At 36.0% G+C, this 20,235-nt stretch overlaps 1 protein-coding gene across 7 annotated transcripts in view; it reads left to right on the top strand.

Moving 5' to 3' along the window:
- SOX5 (SRY-box transcription factor 5) overlaps positions 1 to 12,372 on the top strand; it is a 991,426-nt gene extending 979,054 nt beyond the window's left edge. For all 7 annotated transcript variants that reach the window (XM_067695917.1, XM_067695916.1, XM_067695915.1 and 4 more), the window contains 4 exons: positions 1,313 to 1,421; positions 4,022 to 4,195; positions 9,687 to 9,903; positions 11,516 to 12,372. In XM_067695917.1, coding sequence (XP_067552018.1) covers positions 1,313 to 1,421; positions 4,022 to 4,195; positions 9,687 to 9,903; positions 11,516 to 11,819 — 804 coding nt within the window. In that variant the 3' untranslated portion in view covers positions 11,820 to 12,372. The remainder of the gene's footprint in view (positions 1 to 1,312; positions 1,422 to 4,021; positions 4,196 to 9,686; positions 9,904 to 11,515) is intronic.
- The last annotated feature ends 7,863 nt before the right edge of the window (positions 12,373 to 20,235 follow it).

Genomic DNA, 20,235 nt, shown 5'->3' with positions numbered 1-20,235 from the left:
CCTGTAATACAATTATCTTAAATAGTTGATTATTTTCTGTGAACCTTTTTTTTTTTTTTTTTTTTTTTGGCTGTACGCGGGCCTCTCACCGCTGTGGCCTCTCTCGCTGCGGAACACAGGCTCCAGACGCGCAGGCTCAGCGGCCATGGCTCACGGGCCTAGCCGCTCCGCGGCATGTGAGATCTTCCCAGACCAGGGCAGGAACCCATGTCCCCTGCATCGGCAGGCGGACTCTCAACCACTGCGCCACCAGGGAAGCCCTCTGTAAACTTTTTATTGTGTCAGTAGCTGTTCCGCAGCTACTGATTCATTTGTGTAACTCGTGACTGTGTTCCTCAGAAGATGAGGTGCATGATTACCAAGAAACATGAGCAAATTTTATGAAATCCAATAGGTGCTTTTCTTAAAGCTGCTTTGGAACCGCATCATCCTCAGAGCAATGATGGAAAGTTCTAGAGAGAGTTGTAAACCTTTTATTGTATGCTTTTCTGTTCTTAAAATCACCCAATTACTTAATTTGGAAATAGCTTAAAATCTCACGTGGTGTAGATTAAGCATTATATTTTTCTTGAAAATAATTTACTTTGTAATGCCATGTTCTCCATGAATTCAGATCATGCACTGCATGCTTTCAAATGACTTGATGTCTTTGCAGATCTAATTTTGGTATATTTGTATCTCAGATAATTCTCCAACTCAATATTTTGGCTTAGCAATCCAAATCAAATCGTGGTCCAAGTAGCAGGCACTCACATTGAATGTACAGAGACTTGACAAGCAATTAACAATGAATATTGAAACGTCTTCATTACCCTTGCATGAGGAATGCAGATGGCATTTAGGGAGATGGCAACCCGAGGGCACTACTGTGAATTATGTTTCAATCATTTGGTCACCTGACTATTGGAAGACTTTCTCTGGGCCTCATGCCACTTCTATACTTTTCCTGTCTGGCTAAAAATAAAGCAGGCATTCCAAATGTTGTAAAACAGGTTGCTTCCATGAAATTTCTATGCACATTTTGTGATTTGGGAAGGTTGTCTCCAAGGATCCCAGCATCCATCCTTTAGGCTCAGCAAACCCAAATGCCAAGACTGTATAGGGGATTCTGCGAATCAGAGTCCCTTCAAACATCCTGCTGATCATCGGCTTCAGTTACCTCAGTTATAACGTGCTGAATGTGCAAAGGTGAATAAATCAGCATCTCCTCCCTTCCAGGAGCTAATGTGTTATATATAGCCCAAGGAAAAAAATGTCTTTGAATAATTATAATTTCCAGATTGAGATCTCATTATAAATTTCTTTTTTAAAGGAAAAAACAACACTGGAGAGTCTGACTCAGCAACTGGCAGTTAAACAGAATGAAGAAGGAAAATTTAGCCATGCCATGATGGATTTCAATATGAGTGGAGATTCTGATGGTTTGTGAAATTTTTCGTATATATTCCAGTAGTGTGCAGAAGTGTCTGTTTAATACCAATTAAAACTACTAAAAAATATACAAGACAGCCACCTCATACCTGATCATTACAGTAAGAGTTCACATGTACTGAGTGGTTCCCACCTGCCCAAAGCTCTGCTGAGTGCTATGCATAAATCATCTCTTTACTCCCCAGTACAACCTGTGACATAAGAACTCTTACAGATATAGAGATTAGCCCTTAGGAATTTTGAGTCATATTTTCCAAGACTACAGGGCTGTAAGCACCAAAGGCAGGTCTTGGATTCAAGATGGCATGATTCTAAAGCAAATGCTCTCAACCATCATCGTCCCTATCTCTCACTTCCCTATTTCTTACACCTGAAACAAACTTTTCAAAAATGTTTTTCTATAAGCACATTTTGAGGTTTTCATTTGTCAAACCCTGACCAGAATACATGGCTCAGAGGACATTTTCAGGATAGTTTCTTGCATCTGGGACCCTTTCCCTCTTATACTATCTACCATACAGTCAGGTGCCCTGCCTACCCTCTGTAACCCAACTAGAGCTCCAGCGGTACAGTCTCATGCTTCCCTCACATGCCTTGAGACTTCTGTTGTCTGCGTCATCTTTGAACGTTCTAAACATCCACAGGGACAACCAAATAAATTGATGCTCTAATTCTAATAGCACAGCAAAGAGGGAAAAAGAAAGTGCTTTTCCTCTTACACTGAGCCCCGACTGGGACCCTCTCTCCAGTGTCAGGTGACATACATGCATTTCAAGAGCATGGTCCTCAACTTTGTTACCATGGCAGAAGCTCCCTGCATACAGAAAAAGACTGAACCAGCGCAAACCAGTGAGCAGCCAAGGGGCTAGGCAAACTTGAGCATTTAACCAGATAATTCTGTCGAGACCAAATTTTATTGAATTGGATATCCAAGAAAAGTCTGTGTTTTTCTAGCCTATTGTATCCAGATGTTTCCTTCTCTTTTCTGCTTCGCTTGGCTAAGATAAACCTGGTCTAAGTACATACAGAGAGCTTGTTTAGCTTTGATGAAATCACATAATGTTCATTTTATTGCTTATGTTGCTGTAAGGTGTAAGAACAAGAAAAAGCAGCTGTGCAAATGATCATTTGCCAGCTACAAACCCATTTTAGGAAGATGTCACCATATATTAGCACTCATTTTTGTCAATAAAAAGACAATTACTGGTAATAACACATTTCATAAATTTTAAGTTGTATCAGCGTGATAAAATATACCCACGGTAATCAGCATTAAAACATCAAAATTGTTGTTGCTGTTATTTGTTATATTCAGTCATGCTCATATGCAAAATATTTTCCAATCTTCATCAGACCAAAGGGCATACTACGAAAGAGAAATAATAAGAAATTCCAAATAAGCTGTGTTTTTTGTTTGCTGCTACAGAGGTCTTCAAGTCTGGGTAATTTTGTTTGATTCCTGTTCCTTCAAATTAAGAAAGGAAAAGGAGGATGAAGGAAGAAAAGAAGAGCAGTGCTCTAGAAAAATCCCGAAATATTTGAAATTTTTACATGCTAACAGAATATATCTCTTTCATCTTTTGTAATGACAATCCTGGAGAACATAGTGCCAGAGTTATATGTTTTGCTTCTTATTTTCTTTGCCTAAATTCAAGTATCTCTGGAAGCAGTTTAATCTGCTGAAGCCACTCTACAAAGTCAGATAAAGCCTAGAGGAGTGCCTGAAGCTCCCCAAGGTTCCAGTGTGACACTTGGTCATGTTTTATCATCCTGAGTCTTGCTGTTTGGAATGTAATTATCAATGGATCTCTTTGGATAACTTAGATGTTAGTGGGAAAATTCAGGGAAATGGACATTTTTTTTTTCACCTTAAATATGTGACTGTAGACTTCGTAAGAAATCATAGAATGTAACCATTTGTTTGTTCTTTTCCTACCATTTTCAAGTATGTTTTGGGAACCAGACTATCATTGCTGCATCAGCATATTTCATGCATGTATTAGCACATAATTTCAAAGAAAAGCCAAACACATTATAGGAGATATCTATATTGTATTTTAACCTTAAACATTTGTTTAGCAGTGTTTTTATATAGCCTCAGAGAGAGAAAAAGTATGCTATGTTCTGTCAGTCTTCAGGTAGCAGAGACACATCCTTACCTGTAGTCATCCATTCTGCTGAACAGTTTGGTGTTTCACAATTTTGTAAGCTTTTTGACCTATCTAATATTTCTACAGTACCGGCATGCCTGTTGACCTAACCCAACTATTCTCTTTCCAATTTGTATCAAAGATCACATATTCAAGTTTCTTGTGTGCTCTTGAAAGTAAATGGTGAAACAGTCCATAGTCCATTGAAAGAAAGGAAAAATATATTAGAAATGGACTTAAAAATACAAATAACAACATTTGACACCTCAAGGCTTATCACAGAACCTTCATAAACAAGCATCTGGCTCAAGAACTAGAAGTACCATTATTTGATGTGCTTTTGATCTTCAGATATTTTAATAGGCTGAAAAACAATAATGCAAGGAAGGGAATTGCCATAAGTTTTAACACTAACGTGAAGCAATGTTCCCTGTTTTTAGGAAGCGCTGGAGTCTCAGAATCAAGAATTTATAGAGAATCCAGGGGGCGTGGTAGCAATGAACCCCACATAAAGCGTCCAATGAATGCCTTCATGGTGTGGGCTAAAGATGAACGAAGGAAAATCCTTCAGGCCTTTCCTGACATGCACAATTCCAACATCAGCAAGATACTGGGTAAGAAAAGTATTAAGGGTTAAGTGATGTATGAACTACAGGTACAGTTTTGTTTTCTGCATTTGTTGAAAGAGACTGGGTTTGGAAGCCAGGCAGCTCATGTTTTCTACTTATCTAAAAATTAGGTACATCTTATTGAGCCTTTTCTTCTGACCATGAAGCATTCCACATTTATCAAGAAATTGTGCCCAGATTCTGATTTAGATGTGTGTTCCTACACTAGTTGTTGTAATATTTCCTCTTCTTCAAAAATTTAAAATATTTGTATTAAGACTAGGAAAAAAAGCTCTTTTCACACAAGCCACTCAGTATTGGTATTGACCTTATTTTTTCTTTTCCTTTGTAAACACTATAGAATTCGTCATGTCATGGGGGTGAGGGTGGAGGTGGAGATGATGTCTGTTCTAATACTATAATTGAAAATCAGTTTAGATTTTCAGGACACAAGAAGACGTTTGGGTGTACATTTTTTAATTTTTACTTTTAGTATCCTTACGCGTATTTTCAGTATCATATAAAAAGGGACTTTCCCTGCTATTGCAGCTTTCAGCTTAACAGATGACAAAAGTACATATTTACCCAACATACATAGACACTGAAGCACACAGCAAAGATGGTTGAAAGGAAAGAGTACTGATTATAAAGAGACCTATTATACACCAATTTAAGTCCCAGAAAGAAGGAAGGGAAGAGGCCATTTCTTTGGTGCTGTTCTCTTGACATCATTACCATCATCAATGTCATCCTCACCATCATCTTTACCTTCAAGAGCATGGTGTCCAGGTTCTTGACAACCTAAGCAAGTTTTTATTTTCTCTGACTTCTAAGAGCTAAATAAAAAAATTAGAAGAAGAACACTTAACTCTATCAGCACATTTTGTCTTTGACAAATAAGCAACAAAATTTGTTGAAGTTATTAAAGCTTTGTTAAAATCCATAGTGCACTTGGAATTACACGTAGCTAATGTAGTTTGCCTTTTGATTCTTTACATTAAGGAACCGATCATCTGAAAGTGGTTACTAAACATGTACATGCGTTTTTATGATCCCATATTTCCAACAACGGTAATAGGGTGCCTCCCAGTCCACAGTGTACATTTGTAATGAAACAAAAACAAACAAAAACCATTAACTACTTAAACTTGTGTCTCAATTTTCATCTAAATGATTTTGAGCTCTTTAGATGAAGGTTACCTCAAAAGATATGAGCATGTGAAGCTTTGTATGTACATAGAAAACATGAATATTTATGCATAAATATGTATGAATATTTATGTATAAATATATATCCAAATATAATAAAAAACTGAAACTGATCAAAAGAAAATGCATATTTTTTCCATCTCTACCATCTCTGATCTATTTTTCTTTTTTTGAAAACATTCTACCTTCCATATGAATTTTTCGTTTAAAAAAATACCATATCTGTTTCATTTGGAAAAACTCGAGAAAAGAATAAAATACTTGATGTAAGCTTATTTCATATTTTAATATATCAGTTATTATCAAATTAGAAATCCCCAAATGTCAAAAAAACACTAAAAACTAAGATTGTTTAACGTGTCTTTATATCATTCATTTATGTGTCTGAATACTAAAAAAATAATAATCACTGATTAAAACCTTACTCTAAGTATGAGAGAAATACCAGTGAAATATTTTAGGAAATAGAGCAAAAGCCTTCATTGGAAAGAGATGACTGGCTAAAAGAATTCCTTTCTGGTTTGAAGGAGAGAATATTAGAATGACTATATGATTATATCATAATAGGCTGCATGAAAGAGAATGCTGCCTAGCTTAAGATTTTTCAATGAAATTATATTAATTAAAGATATAGCAGGAAAAAAAAAACCCCACCGAGGTATCTTGGGCCTCAATATTTAGTCATAGCGTCAAATAAATAAGTGATCTTCAAATACCCACAAGATCATTCTAAATGGCTCATTTCATATAAAAGTACAAAGAAAGCTTGATGTTTTCCCTTTTACTAATTGTTTTGGATAACAGCCTCTGACAGCATGCCACTAATTCATTCTGCTTAAAACAGGCGCTTGAGCTGGGTTGACATTTTACGTAGTCTCCGGAGATCCTAGTTGACATTTTAAAGGGCTTCTAAGCATTTTATAATACCCTAAAATCTGGTTTTAATAAGCCATTCTGCTGAAATTGTTAACATAAGGAATCACCTTTTACCGTTTGGCGCTAGATCAGGGGACGGGGGACATCTTTTTCTGATTAGGTATACAGTAGTTAGAGTAAAATGTGCAAACTCATTACAGACCCCGTGGAGATGACACTGTTGCCCAGCTCAAACTCTTCATTTTTAGTGTGTTGCCAGGCTTAGAAAGGAAAAGAGTACTTTCAAGACTGAGATTTTTTTTTCTCATTTTGAACATCAAATATTTTAGATTGAATCTTCTTTTTTGTCATCAGGAGGAATATCTGAATGTACTTAATTCTTTTTTCATCGTTGAAGGCTCATCTTTTGAAAACAGCAGGGAACTTTTACTCCCTGTACATGGTCCAGGGTGAGCAGCCAGCCACACCCAAATCAAGGAGATGTTTTCATCTCTTTTGAAGGTATCTAAAATTCTGCCCTCCCATCCTCATCTAGTGAGTTTCAGGGGGTTACACTGCAGCTACAAACAGTGGTTGGTGTACCTGCAAAGCCATTGAAACCAAAACCAAACTGTCATTTGGTTATCCGCATTCGAAAGCTATTATTAAAAAATGATAGCTGCCTTTGCCACCAAACTGAACCACTGTTCTGCTCGGTCGTATAATGGAGTAGTTAGCTTAAGCATTAACTGGGTCAAATTGGCCCTTAATTCTTAATTTTGAAAAGACATGTAACAGTGATATGGCCATATTTTTCAACATAGCTTAGAATTCAGTGATACTTCCAGAGAAATTATATTATCAAGTTTCAAAATATTTTGATTCCAGTTCATACCACAGTTAGAGGCCAACTTATTTGAGAATTTACACATCTTTTACTATCCTTTTTTTCTCTGCGTTTTAGCCAGAACAACTTTAGGTTCCTCTACTCCCCCTTCCCACTACAAAGCCTTGACCATTCTATTCTTCCTCCATAGGCTGCTCTTGTTTTTTCAATCCCTCTAGGAGTCATTTTTGCAGCGATGCCTTCCTGACCTACAGAAGATTGATCTCACCTCCTTATCATATGTTCTCATAGCTTCCTGTACTTTCCACAATTAAAATTATACATTTTGCAATTACGTATTTAATGTATTTCTTCTCGGCTGGAATATAAGCTCCAAGAAGATAGGAACCGTAACAACTCACTGCTGCATATCTAGTGATGAATACAGCATCATGCACATAGTAGGAAATCTAAACATAGCTCTTACATTCCAAGGCATGTTACTATGAGGCATAAACATTCCCTTTCCTTAGTGAAAAATATTCTTTTTTTGAGCTGATAGAACATTTAGACTTAGGGAAGAAGCTTTGGCAATTCCTATTCTGAGAATGCTAGTTTCTTTGTTTTATTTGGTGGTAAACATAGTGAATTTCAAGTCAACCATCCTTGATCCACTGTTTGATTTCTTTAATTATTCAGTAAGTTATTCTGATAAGTTCACTTTTCCACTTCCTATTCTGAGGGTCAAAATTCTGGTATACATACATATAAGAAACTCCACAAGAAGAATTGATCTAGTTCAATAGTATTATAGGTTTACTTGTGTTTATATTTACCCTGAGAACGACATAATGATTTTCAAGTTCCTCTAGAAAATAATGTTGAATAATAAAGAGTTTGAGATTGTACCTACAAATGATACGGCCTGACCAGCTAACTAAATGTTGGACACTGTATTTAAATACAAGTTTGAGAAAGGAGTAGAAAAATTGTTATTATTTGAACTGTAACCTGAGTTTCTGTTGTAAATATAATGAAATCATATTGGCTGTCTAGATTGGAAAAAATCTGTTTATAAATCTTTGTAACACCTACGTGGATATACCCACCCAAGCAACATCTGTTCCAATAGGAAAGAATTCTAAGGGAGGAGATGTTGTCCCTTTCTCTGCATTCGTTTAATAAATATAACAGCCCATATTGAGGAATTCTGTACATTTGTAGGAAAGTACTATTCATTAGTGAGCTATTTGCATTTGAGATGTGGAGTTATGGTTAAGTAATGAATTCATTCAAAAGGTTTATGATCTTGCTTAGGTAAAGGCAGCAGTGCCAGTACATATTTGCTAGGCATCTCCTAATTCCAGTTATTTTGGTCTTTGTGCATTTGGGTAGAGTTGAGCTGAGTACTTGCAGATAAACATCTGCAAATAGATTTTTCGCACATTCTTAATAAAAAATAAACACTACTACTACTACTTCTGTTACTACTGCACATAGCCATACTGATAGAATCAAAGCTTTAAATCACATCTATATTGAGAATAAGCATAAACTGTTTTTAATTAAGCTTCCAATAGTTGTTTTTTTGCAATCCTACTTGAATCCAAAGCGAAAAGAAAGGGAAAACCAATTTGGGCTAACATTACTAATGCATACTCTATCACAGGAAGTGACATTTTTATATATTATTGAAAGTGATTTATTAAGAGAAAAATGTTACTGAACACATACTTATTATTGTGAGTTTTGATTTCTGCTAGATCCTATATAGTAGATGGGTATAGGTATGTAAGGATACATGTTGTACCACAATTTCAATTTCAATTCTGACTAAGTCTGAGTCAGTGATCCACAAGTTAATAGTTGTGTGACCTTGGGTAAGTTACTTCATCTATTTGAACTTCAATTTTTTAATCTTTAGAAATAGGTATAAATGTTGTCTGCTTACGAGGTTATGGTGAAAGGTAAAAATGAAACAACTTATGTAAAGGTTTTAGTACAGTATCTAGCTCACAGTAGTTACCCAGTGCATGTTCATTAATGTATTTTTTAGAATTAGAATTTTAATGAAGTAAATTTTTAACTGATCACATAAGCATATTTAAACATTTGGGGGAGGATGAGAATTACACGTACCATACGTTAGAAACCTTTGTAGTAAGTAATGTACCCTGCATAACAATACTCAGTAACTAGATAATTACCCTCAGATTCAAAATATGTAATGCATTTTTGAATAACTTTTCAGTTCACAGTTGAATTACATCATGGTCTAATGTAGAAATGAAAGATATTTCCATTAAATCATCTATGAGCTTTTAAGTACATAAGGTACAAGTTTGGCTAAATTGTTCATTCAAGCCAGAAGAAAAATATTGCTTAGTGTTTGTATCTCTGGGTGCACAGTCTTTGAGGACACTGCCACCAACACCTCTGTTCTTGTGGCATCTCACCTCTTGAGTCAGAGCTCACTAATCATAACCTTTTTATGTATTTCTGGGATTTGGCCAACATTTTTACTTTAGACTTTCGTGTTCTCAGTTATACCTTTTTAGGATCCTCAGCCGCTGTGCAAATGGGAATTGTGACTTTTTTTCCTCATAGGATCTCGCTGGAAAGCTATGACAAACCTAGAGAAACAGCCATATTATGAGGAGCAAGCCCGTCTCAGCAAGCAGCACCTGGAGAAGTACCCTGACTACAAATACAAGCCCAGGCCGAAGCGCACCTGCCTGGTGGATGGCAAAAAGCTGCGCATCGGGGAATACAAGGCAATCATGCGGAACAGGCGGCAGGAAATGCGGCAATACTTCAACGTTGGGTAAGGACCTTGTGGTCATTTTCCCATAGAGAACATTTCCCGTTACACTTAATGGGATGTGCGATGTATTTGTTTAGTTGCAAAGCAGCATTTTGAGCAAGCACCTGAGCACAGTGTATTTTCAGAGACTAAACTGTCCCCTTATAATCCTGAGAAAGAACACTTCATGGGAATTCATTCCAGGCTCCTAGAACAATGGCTCTGATGCGGGAGCTATGTCAATAGCTGGTTTGAAAATAAAATATCTGAGAGTAAAGAATTTTGAAGTTTGCTATTAAAAACATAAAAGTCTTCCTGGTTCTTTTTCTTGCTGGTTTTCATTAATTCCAAGGCCTCACAGTGTAAATTCCACAGCAGCTAACGACTTAGCTGAGATAATACAACATAAAACTGATTCCAAAAGAAAGACTTGTTTCTGAATATAGCAGAGCCTCTGGGCTCTCAAGGCACACGTGTGGCCTTACAAGATCACATAAAGTAGGGATTCTCTTCAGGGTAGAACAAGTTGTGAATGGGAAAGTTTCCTTCTGAATTAAGGATGCTTCTCTCAGTATGTCTTACCCTGCTTCCTATAGCAAAGGCCTGCAACCACATTGTTTCTGCATAATTTTATCAAAAAGCACAGAAATAAAGTTGTTCATATATGGAACAGTAAATAAGATCCTGAGAGCTTCTTAGAATAATAAGTACTGTTCTGAAAATGGCCAGAGGATACTTTACAAAAAAACCACAAAACTTTTCTAATCTGCCCTATCCCCTCCACTCCCCTGAAAGCAGCTGCTTGCTTTGTCCAAAGGGTCTGTGATTTATATCCCAGTGCAGTACTCTTCTCCACACTGAGCACGAGACCCAGCGTTCCTTGGGGAAATCGTAAACAGACAAATGAATGAAAGAAGGCATAAATGAACATCATCTATTAATCCCTTTGTACTCGGACCAGCTACAGAATATATCTGTGGAGCCCAGTGTAAAATGAAAATGCGGGGTCCCTGTTGAAAGGTTTTTTAAGAATTTCAAATTGTGACAACAGAACTTTAAACCAAGTGTAGGATCTGTCTAAGCCCCGGGTCCTGTACAGCTGCAGAGGTGGTCCACCCGTGAGGCCAGCCCTACTTCCTACCCCCACTGAAAACTATTTCAGGGATGAGGTGGACCCTGTTCAGTTCTGGTGAGCTCTGGGCAGTAAAGTTTTATTTTGAGAGCTCTAAGAATTTAGGGTTTTTCCATTAAAATTGAATTATCTTTAGGTTTAATTCTTTTAAAAACTGTTTCGACATGTTGTAGTGAAGGAAAAATTAACTCGGGCTCAGGGACTTGAGTTCTTCTGCTTAATCTTTCTGTCCCTCAGTTTCTTTTCATAAAGTAGAAAAGTAGCAATCACTTTAAGAATCAAATGGGTAGCACGTGCAAATGCCTTGTAATCTATAAAGCACTACATAGAAGTAAGGTATTGGGATCAAAGTAGGATACAGTTTCCAAAATGTCGGGCAGCAGGGTGAAAATCATGACCTTCGAATTGGACAACTTGAGCAAATTAATTATAGAGTAAGTAAGGCCTGCATCCAACTGTCCACTCACCCACGGTCTCTTTTTGGGAATTCCTCTCCAACAGGCAACAAGCACAGATCCCCATCGCCACTGCTGGTGTCGTGTACCCTGGAGCCATCGCCATGGCTGGAATGCCCTCCCCTCATCTGCCCTCAGAGCACTCAAGCGTGTCCAGCAGCCCGGAGCCTGGGATGCCTGTTATCCAGAGCACTTACGGCGTGAAAGGAGAGGAGCCACATATCAAAGAAGAGATCCAGGCTGAGGACATCAACGGAGAAATTTATGATGAGTACGAGGAGGAAGAGGATGATCCAGATGTAGATTATGGGAGTGACAGTGAAAACCATATTGCAGGACAAGCCAACTGATAAGGGTCAAAAGATTGTTGTGACCTTAGGACTTAAAGAAGCCCTAGCTGGTTCATCCTTACCAGTGGCCAAGCACATTAACTTTCTCATACACTGACTGTTACTTTAACTGTTAGTCTTAAATAGTTGGGACATCAGCTGACTAATAGACCTCAGCCTCAAAAGGCTTGGAAAGGAAATAAAAATACAACAAGCAAACAACAATATCAACAACAAGAGATTGAAATAAGCTATGGGTAAAATAATGCCAGTAATTCAGCTGCTACATCCAAGCACTGAAGTCTTACCCGTCAACTTTTTTTTTTAATAAACTTTATGGCTGTTTGTTCTACAATGTTCTAGAAATTCTCACTCAGGTACACAGTGCCAACAAGTGGCTTGTGAATGTGTTTTGTTGTTTTGTGCTACAGTTTTTAAAAAGAAATAAGTTTTGTTTTTTGGGGTTTCTGGGTTTTTTTCCTTTTCTTTCTTTCCTTTCGTTGTTTTTGTTTTTGTTTTTGTTTTTGTTTTCGGTAATGCACCTGACAGAAAAAAAAAAAAAGAAAGATGAATTTCTCTTTACTTCTCTCCACCTTCTCCATCTCTATACTTTAAAGATGGGAGTCTGTGCATGGGGGGGAAGAGGGAAAAAGAGCCTGTTTTTAACTTCCTTGCTATCCACCACAAAATAAGCAATCATTTTCTTTAGAGGACTTTCTTATCTGTTGCACACCACACTACATCTTTGAGCAAGTGCCAAATTTGTACTGAAGTATTGACCCAGTTGATTTTTTTCCCTTTCCTTTTTCCTGTTCCTTCTTAAATTAGGACAGTGTTATATCTTAGACAATCCCTTGAAAAACCTGAAATACCAGCAGCTGGTGAGATTTGACTTTTTTTTTTTAATGGAAACTGTAGGTGCTGTTCTCAGGTGAAAAGAGAGAGAGAGAGACATAAGAAATTTAGAGAAAAAAATATTTTCTGATCTTGGATTTTTGTGTGTATGTATGTGTGTGATTATGGTACTAATTGGAATAATGTTGGACCATTGTGAGTTAAACCCACATCTGGGGATGAAATCCCACATCCTTCTAAGTGACTGGTCTGGAAGCAGCCATGACCTTGACTTTGCACTTCAAATGACAACCAATATAGGGCTCAGAAATTATATTTTTAAACTTCTAATATGATTATTATTGGATGGATCAGGTGGCCCTGTGTAATAGAGGGGTGCGTGTATAACAGGGAAGCAAACTGTTCCCAGATGTTCCTTCTCCCTGGTCAGATGGTTCCACTAATATTTCCTACCTAATGATTTCTGTTTGTTTTTCCTGTTGATAACTTCAAGCAAAACAATCATTGTTTCCCTTGAATATATTTGCCCATATTCTAGAAATATAGAATTAGCTTATTTCTTCAACATTCCATCCTTTCCTGATCAGGAAATGGAACTGATGATTTTATAAGGTATTTTTCATCCCTCCATGAAATGAGGTGGAGGCCATTTGCATTTCAGAATTGTGGGCCATGTGCATTTCATGCCGTAAAAGGCAGGACTTGATTAAAAGTTGTCACAGCCCAACAAGAGGGAGCCTGGCTGAGCCCAGCAACCCTTGCCACTGCTCTACTCTTGCTGTAAGATGAATCCACTGAAGTCCAATTTCTGATTACAGCAGAGTGTGTGCATAGAGCAACAACCGATGGTGACGGGGCTGCTTAGACTTTGCCAGCCAAGTGCCAAGGCAGTCGTAGGGCTTGTCCAAATAAATGGGAAGTCATTTAAACTGAATTAGTGTTGTTTGTGCTGAACCACCAGACAGTAAATACTCCAACCAGTAGCTTGGATGTGCTATGGTTTTCACTCCAGTCATCATTTTCCTATCCCACTCTCCCCAAACCTGACCCTAAAGTTTGATTTTTTACATATACATAAGAAAAAAATCCTTTTTATTTTTCTCTCTCTCAAAAGACTTGCTCTGGGGTTTTGCTTGGAGGAGCTAATCATATCCTGCATGTCAGAGACTTTGCTTTGTTTGTTTTTCTGTTTGTTTTTGATGACTGTATTTTCATTTGAACTGCCTCTTTTTGCTAGTGTTGTAATAATGATGATGATGATGATAAAATAATAATAATAATAGTAATAATAATAATAATGGTCAGCTGTTCCCAGATTAGTAAGTTATGCATAATTTATTTCTCCCTTTCTATTTTATTCTCCTCTGATTTGGAAGTACAGCCAATAAGTTGTTAGATATTTAAAACAAATTTCCATCTCCAACATGTATATATATATATGTATACATACATATATATATGCACACACACACACACACAAACACATTCACTCACACAGTTTCATTTATCCTTCCATAAGTTTTCTCCTTTTTAAAAGTTTGGCCCCAACAAATGTCACGTTCCGGTGTTTAATACCTACAAGTGAATTAATGGGAGGGTCGTATTCAATCTCAGTTAACTTAGGCTCTCATCACTCATTTTAGTTATTTAATTGCCACAGTCATCTACAGCCAATTTCTCTTTTGTTTTTGTTTGTTTTGTTTTTAAGCACTCTGGATAAAAAAATGGACACTTGTTTTTATATCGTTATTATGTACAATGTGAAAACAGATTTTTAAAAATTTGTTCTGTCTTTGTTAACAAATTCTTTCTGACTTATGTGGGTTCACCTCTCACGTTTGCTGGACACTTATTTTCCACCATGTTATAAAGATGCTTTGTTTTCATTTCATGACTTTGGGCTACAAGAATACTTTGTTTTAGCTCCAGGTAGATGCCACTGAGGGCATTCATGGCTGACACAAATTCTAACACACTTACCAGTGAATTGACAAAACACTTCTGTTTGGTCTTTTTGTTTGTTTTTTACTTGTTTTATTTGAAGGGGAAAATGAAATTGTTAATGGTGACCTTTAACGGCTGAAATTCAGAAGTTAATTTTATTTAGTTAGATTTATGTCAGAGAGACAAAACTGTGCATGGATTGAAACAAAAGCGAGTCCATAGCCTTGCATTATGTTCTCTTGTTCTGATGTCTGATTCACTGGGGGTCACAATTGTTTTGCCTTAATTTTCCCCAAAAGAAAACAAACAAAACATCATATTAATGTTTAAAGTGCTTTGAAGTCATTTGATAACAGGTGCTATGAATGGCAGCCTACTGGGTTAGCACATTGCCTTCTGGCATTTGATTGGTTTATCATTTTTGTAAAGGATCCTAAAACCTTGTATTCTTTTTCTGTGCCCCATGATGACCAAAAAAGATAAGGGAGAGGAAATGAGAGTAAGATCAAACTCAAATGAACATAAAGTCTCCCTTCTCTCCCCTTTCCTACCTACCTGTTCACATTTCACATTACTTGCTCTCTCTCTCTCTCTCTCTCTCTCTCTCTCTCACACACACACACACACACACACACACACAGACACACACACACAAACACAAACCACAGGCACGTACGCTAACCCTAGTACTGAGGGATAATCTTGCCAGAATTCTGTTTTTTATGGCTGTTGTAATCAGTTCTTCTAAAAACAGTCATGTTTTAATATGAATCTAAGAGCATCACTGGAGAAAATAGGTTAAAGTTCATATATAAGTTACTAAGAATTTGTCTAGTCACAATTGTATAAAATAACAAAACTGTTCTTCAGTCCACTTATACCTAAATTAGTTAAGTCGATTTTTAACATTTATTTGGCATCTACAGTTAAGAGTTAACCATGTATAAAATCCCTCCCAAAGAACATAATCATTATTGAAACCAAATCCTCTTATAAGGAACAAATATAAAAGAATTTCTTTGATGAAGTTATTTCATAGGTTTGATTTTGGAGTAGACTTTTTACCTTAATTCATTTAAAGAAAATTATCTTTAAATATTTTATGGTCCAATTTCAGATATTTTCTTAATCCAGAAGATGTTACTGTTCCCAGAAGAAACTTCTTATATCACATTTAAAACATCAAAAATCATTATGTTTTCATTCATTCTAATGGGTAAATTATTTGAATTGTAATAAACAACTGTATATTTACAAACAGGTTTATAAAATATTTGTCTATCAAGTTAATAGTAAAATAAAAATTATGGGGTCTGCAAGGAAAGATATGAAGCCCACTTAAAGTGGTTCAGAGATCTCTTTTGTCTTATAGGGCATAGGTTTTCTTTTAGACAGGCTTTTACAGTATTTAATTTTAAAGTTTCCTATAACTATCAATTTCCCAGGTTGAAGATGATGTTGGGTTTTCTACTGATTGATTCCTGTCCTCCCCAGTGTTTCTGTCACTGGTTCATTAAAACAGTATTTATACAGCTCCACTGGCTCTAAAGCTCTTAGTCCTAATGTTTTGGATTTTATGAGTAAAAATGGGAAAATGTAGAAAAGAGACAATCAAATGCCTGGAGCTTAAAACAAAGTATGTGCAACCTACCATCTCACTTGAAATTTAATAAAATAAATAATTATGTAAATATAACATAGAGTTATAGATTTATATTTTGTTCATAACACATAGTGTAATATAAGTTGTATATTTTCATGTTTTTGGTTTTATGTTATCATTCATGCCACAATAAAAATAAAACAGGAGTTTATGTACTCTTAAAAAAAAAGATGTGGGTTGCCACCAACCTGTTTGTTTTTGTTTTTGTTTTTTGTTTTTGCATTCTCTTTTTTCAGTATTACTGCCATGCAAGGCACCAATAAAAACAGCAAATGTGTTCTTTACCTATTATACTGTGTTTCTTTTCACAATTCTTGTTATGGCGGTTTAATCATTAGTCTTCTTATAAAAAGAGCAAAAGTATGAAAAATAATTTAATTTTGTTTCCGATATAGATAACCTCACTTCCTGAAGTTGACTTTGAACTGAGAACTAAGGGTTTAGCTCTTAGAGGTGGACATTCAAGAAGGCCTCTTTATGATGCATCTCATGAGAGAGCTTCACTGTAATGTCAAAAGTTATCCTTCTTGTATGTAATTGAAGCTAATAACACTTAAAAATCCTGCAGCCTGAAGCACGCATAATGTCATTTTTCCCAAGCTTGACACTATCATTGGGGCAGGGTTTCTACACTTTAGAATTGAATTTCAGTCTACTGTTGATATAGAAATTCTAAATTTCAGATTATGAAAGTAAGAACTATAAATAATTTTTACTGGTATCTAATTTACAATAATGGATATTTCTAAATTGTTTAACATTCTGACATTTACCCTCGGGATTCTACCTTCAGCTTTTTAAGCAAATGTTAAAACAAGAAGGCTCCTTTTCTTCCAGTGGCCATTTTTGCTTGTCTCTTCCACCATAATATGTATTTCTATCTTGATAGTTTTGTGTGTAATCATTTCCCATAAAGGTTTTGGTTGGTTGGTTGGTTGGTTGTTTAATTGGGTGGTTTTTAAATAAGTATCAAGAAACTGGGTTACATAACATCTGGTTCAAATGAATATGAAGTAAGTATATAAAGAAGGTATGTTCTACTAACACTTTTCCCATTGTAACCCTTCACAGAAGTATCAGTAGTTTACAGTGTCTGGTCCGTGGGCTACCTGCTTTAGAATTAACTGTTAAAAATGTAGATTCTTAGGCCAGACTCCAGATGTAGTGAATCAGAATCTCTAGGGATAGGGATAAACCTGTTGCTGTTAACCAGCTCCAAATAATTATTCTGCATGCCCTAGTGTTTCAAAACAACCAAGAGATGGGGCTATTTTCCACTTTTATCTACCTTTTGTGCATGTCACATTTTGCAGATCCTATTGCCTACCATACTTTAAACTTAGGCCTCTATAAAAACCTCTGTGAAGCTGAGGGTCAGTGATTCATCAAGAGCTTGAGGCTAGAAAGAGTCCTCAATCTGTCCCTTCATAGATTAGATTGTTTTTGAGGGCATTTGATCCACCAGAACATGTGCACATGTTATCCTTGTTTCTCTGCTTCTCCTTTTGTTCATCGTGGCAAAGCAGTAGGCTTCAGAGACTCCAGACCAGTCGGACACCGAAAATACAACTGAAACACACAAAACTATACCCACTTAATATTTGCCAAAAAATTGAGGTGCTTTTGAAAGGAAAATGTCCATTGTAGAAGTGGAGAAATGATCATTCCATGTAGTGTTTTTAGTAGACCACCTACAGCTACAGTGGTCACAGTCTCATCCTGTTTCTTCAGGAAGCAGCATCGTCGGAGTATGTTAAGTATATGTAGATGGGGAAATCTTGTCTGCTTACGAAAGCTTTGCTCACCCAAGGTGCAAAACCCCACCTTTGGTCTCCTTCCTACCAAACAAAGTTCTTTGTTTTGTCCTGTCACACTGTATTTTAGAAACATTCTTTTCTTGGCCTTTATGTTTTTTAGTTTCTTACGGAATATTTAGGACTAGCATGCAATAGTAGATTGTTTTCTTACTGACAATGCCTTGAACAACCAGAAAAATTCTGGCAATAGTGAAAAGAAATCCATTCTTTTTTTTTTTTTTTTAATCTCAATTCTGAAAGTTTTAGAAATTGGTGTTTGAGGAAGTTCACATATGTGTTTTTTAAAAAATCAAGATACTGAAAAAAAAATCAAGATACTAAAAAAAAAAAAAAATCAGGATACTGTCATTCTTACCAAATTTTAAAGTTCAGAAGTTATCCCTACTTATAACTTGACATCATCATGGAAACCTCAATTATAACTATGGGGGTGAAGGTAAGCATGAATTAGTTCAATATCTAAGTTAAAGAATATTTATGAAAAATATCCAATCTATTTTTCTTGAGTTTCTAAAGCAACCTAGTAACTAGCTGAGACGAACTGTTTTATAAGTAAGCATTGTAATTAGTATGTAAAGCATATGCAATAGTATTGCTAAAAGTTCTTAAAAATAGTTACATTTTATTAAACAGGCTAAACATCTGTTCTGCAATTTAGTTTGTTCTACCAATTTGCTTAGCAAAACTATTGGGTTGGCCAGAAAGTCCGTTTGGGTGTTACAGAAAAACCCGAACGAAGTTTTTGGCCAACCCAATATTTTTACCACCAAGAATGAACCAGTTCAGCTCTGATCACAGTATTTCATCGTTTTGCAACTAGGTCCAGATACGTGAGATTTTACTCTCCCTATTATTACCATTTTCTAAAGATACAAGTGAATATGGTATGGAATGGTACTTTGTTGGTATTCAAAATATAACCAAGAGAATGAAAGTTGTTTTATCATTAATATCTCCACTGATTCAATTTAAAAGCGAAAAGAAAAATTACGAGAACAACTGTAGGAATCCAGTAGGCCTAAGTAAACACCATCATTTTGTACATTGCCTGTTCAATTTAGTATTAAATTTCAGATTCTGGAAAGCAATCCTAATTACACACAAACTGTGTTTATAAAAACACTTGTTTTTTTCTTGTTTATAAAAATCACTGCTGTGATAACTTTTAAAATCACTGTTGTGATAACTTTTTTTAATAAATTCATGTGGTCCTGGTAGAAAGTTGGAGGAACCATAGAAAATATTTAGATAATTACTTACATGGAAGTAAGTAATTACTTACATGGGAGACTGGCTTTGTTCAAACGTTGGCCTTCGGTAAGCATTCATTTTGCCTTATATTTGAAACCTACAACTGACTACAAGTTTATAAATTGTGGTTGCATGAACTTAAGTTTGATTCAGGACTACAATTATTACTAGTAGGCCCCAAATAATTACACAAGTTGTCTTTTTTATTTGGGAATGATCTTTGAGCATGATTGTCCTCTACTGGGTTAACATGCACAAGAGGGGTTAATCTGCTTTCTTATGGTCAGGGCTTATTTGACATCTGGAAGATGAATTAAATCGCCAGTGGTATAACACTGGGCACAAATGCTAACTAAAGATATTGAAGAGAGAATTTTAGATTGTCCTCATTAAAGAGTTATCCATTTCCCTGTAACCCACTGATTTTACAGATCTATAAGCTTTGATATTATAGCCTATTATATCACCTATATCTTAGACTCTTGCTTATAAAATCCTCTGGTGTAGCTTTATCTTTGTCTCCTATTGTTACAGTAAACACTTTAAAAGGTCACTTAATTTTTCAGATACTTCAAGATCCCCCAAAGTTTATGTTGACAAACTGTGATAAAGTTTTATAAGTTTTACACTTTTCATGTAAATTTTAAACACACAGAATCTGAGTTTGTATCATGAAAAAATATTTAGACATTTTTATGAGTGAAAAATCCAAATCAGGGAAAATGATAAAAATCATAGGAGGTAGTACGGTTTGTCTTTCCTTGTCTTAATGATTCAGTATTTGGCAAATATTAAATTAATAATGCTAACTTGGTCCTTCTGGCAATAAAAAGCCAAACTCTTGTCAAAGTTGATGAGTCTCTGCTCCCTAGTGCATCATGTTGACTATATGTCAATTCATAGGCTC

Source organism: Pseudorca crassidens, chromosome 11 (assembly GCF_039906515.1).
Source record: "Pseudorca crassidens isolate mPseCra1 chromosome 11, mPseCra1.hap1, whole genome shotgun sequence".
Classification (NCBI taxonomy): Eukaryota; Metazoa; Chordata; class Mammalia; order Artiodactyla; family Delphinidae; genus Pseudorca; species Pseudorca crassidens.
The sequence above is the reverse complement of the archived record's forward strand: the minus strand, read 5'-3'. Positions and strand labels throughout refer to the sequence as shown.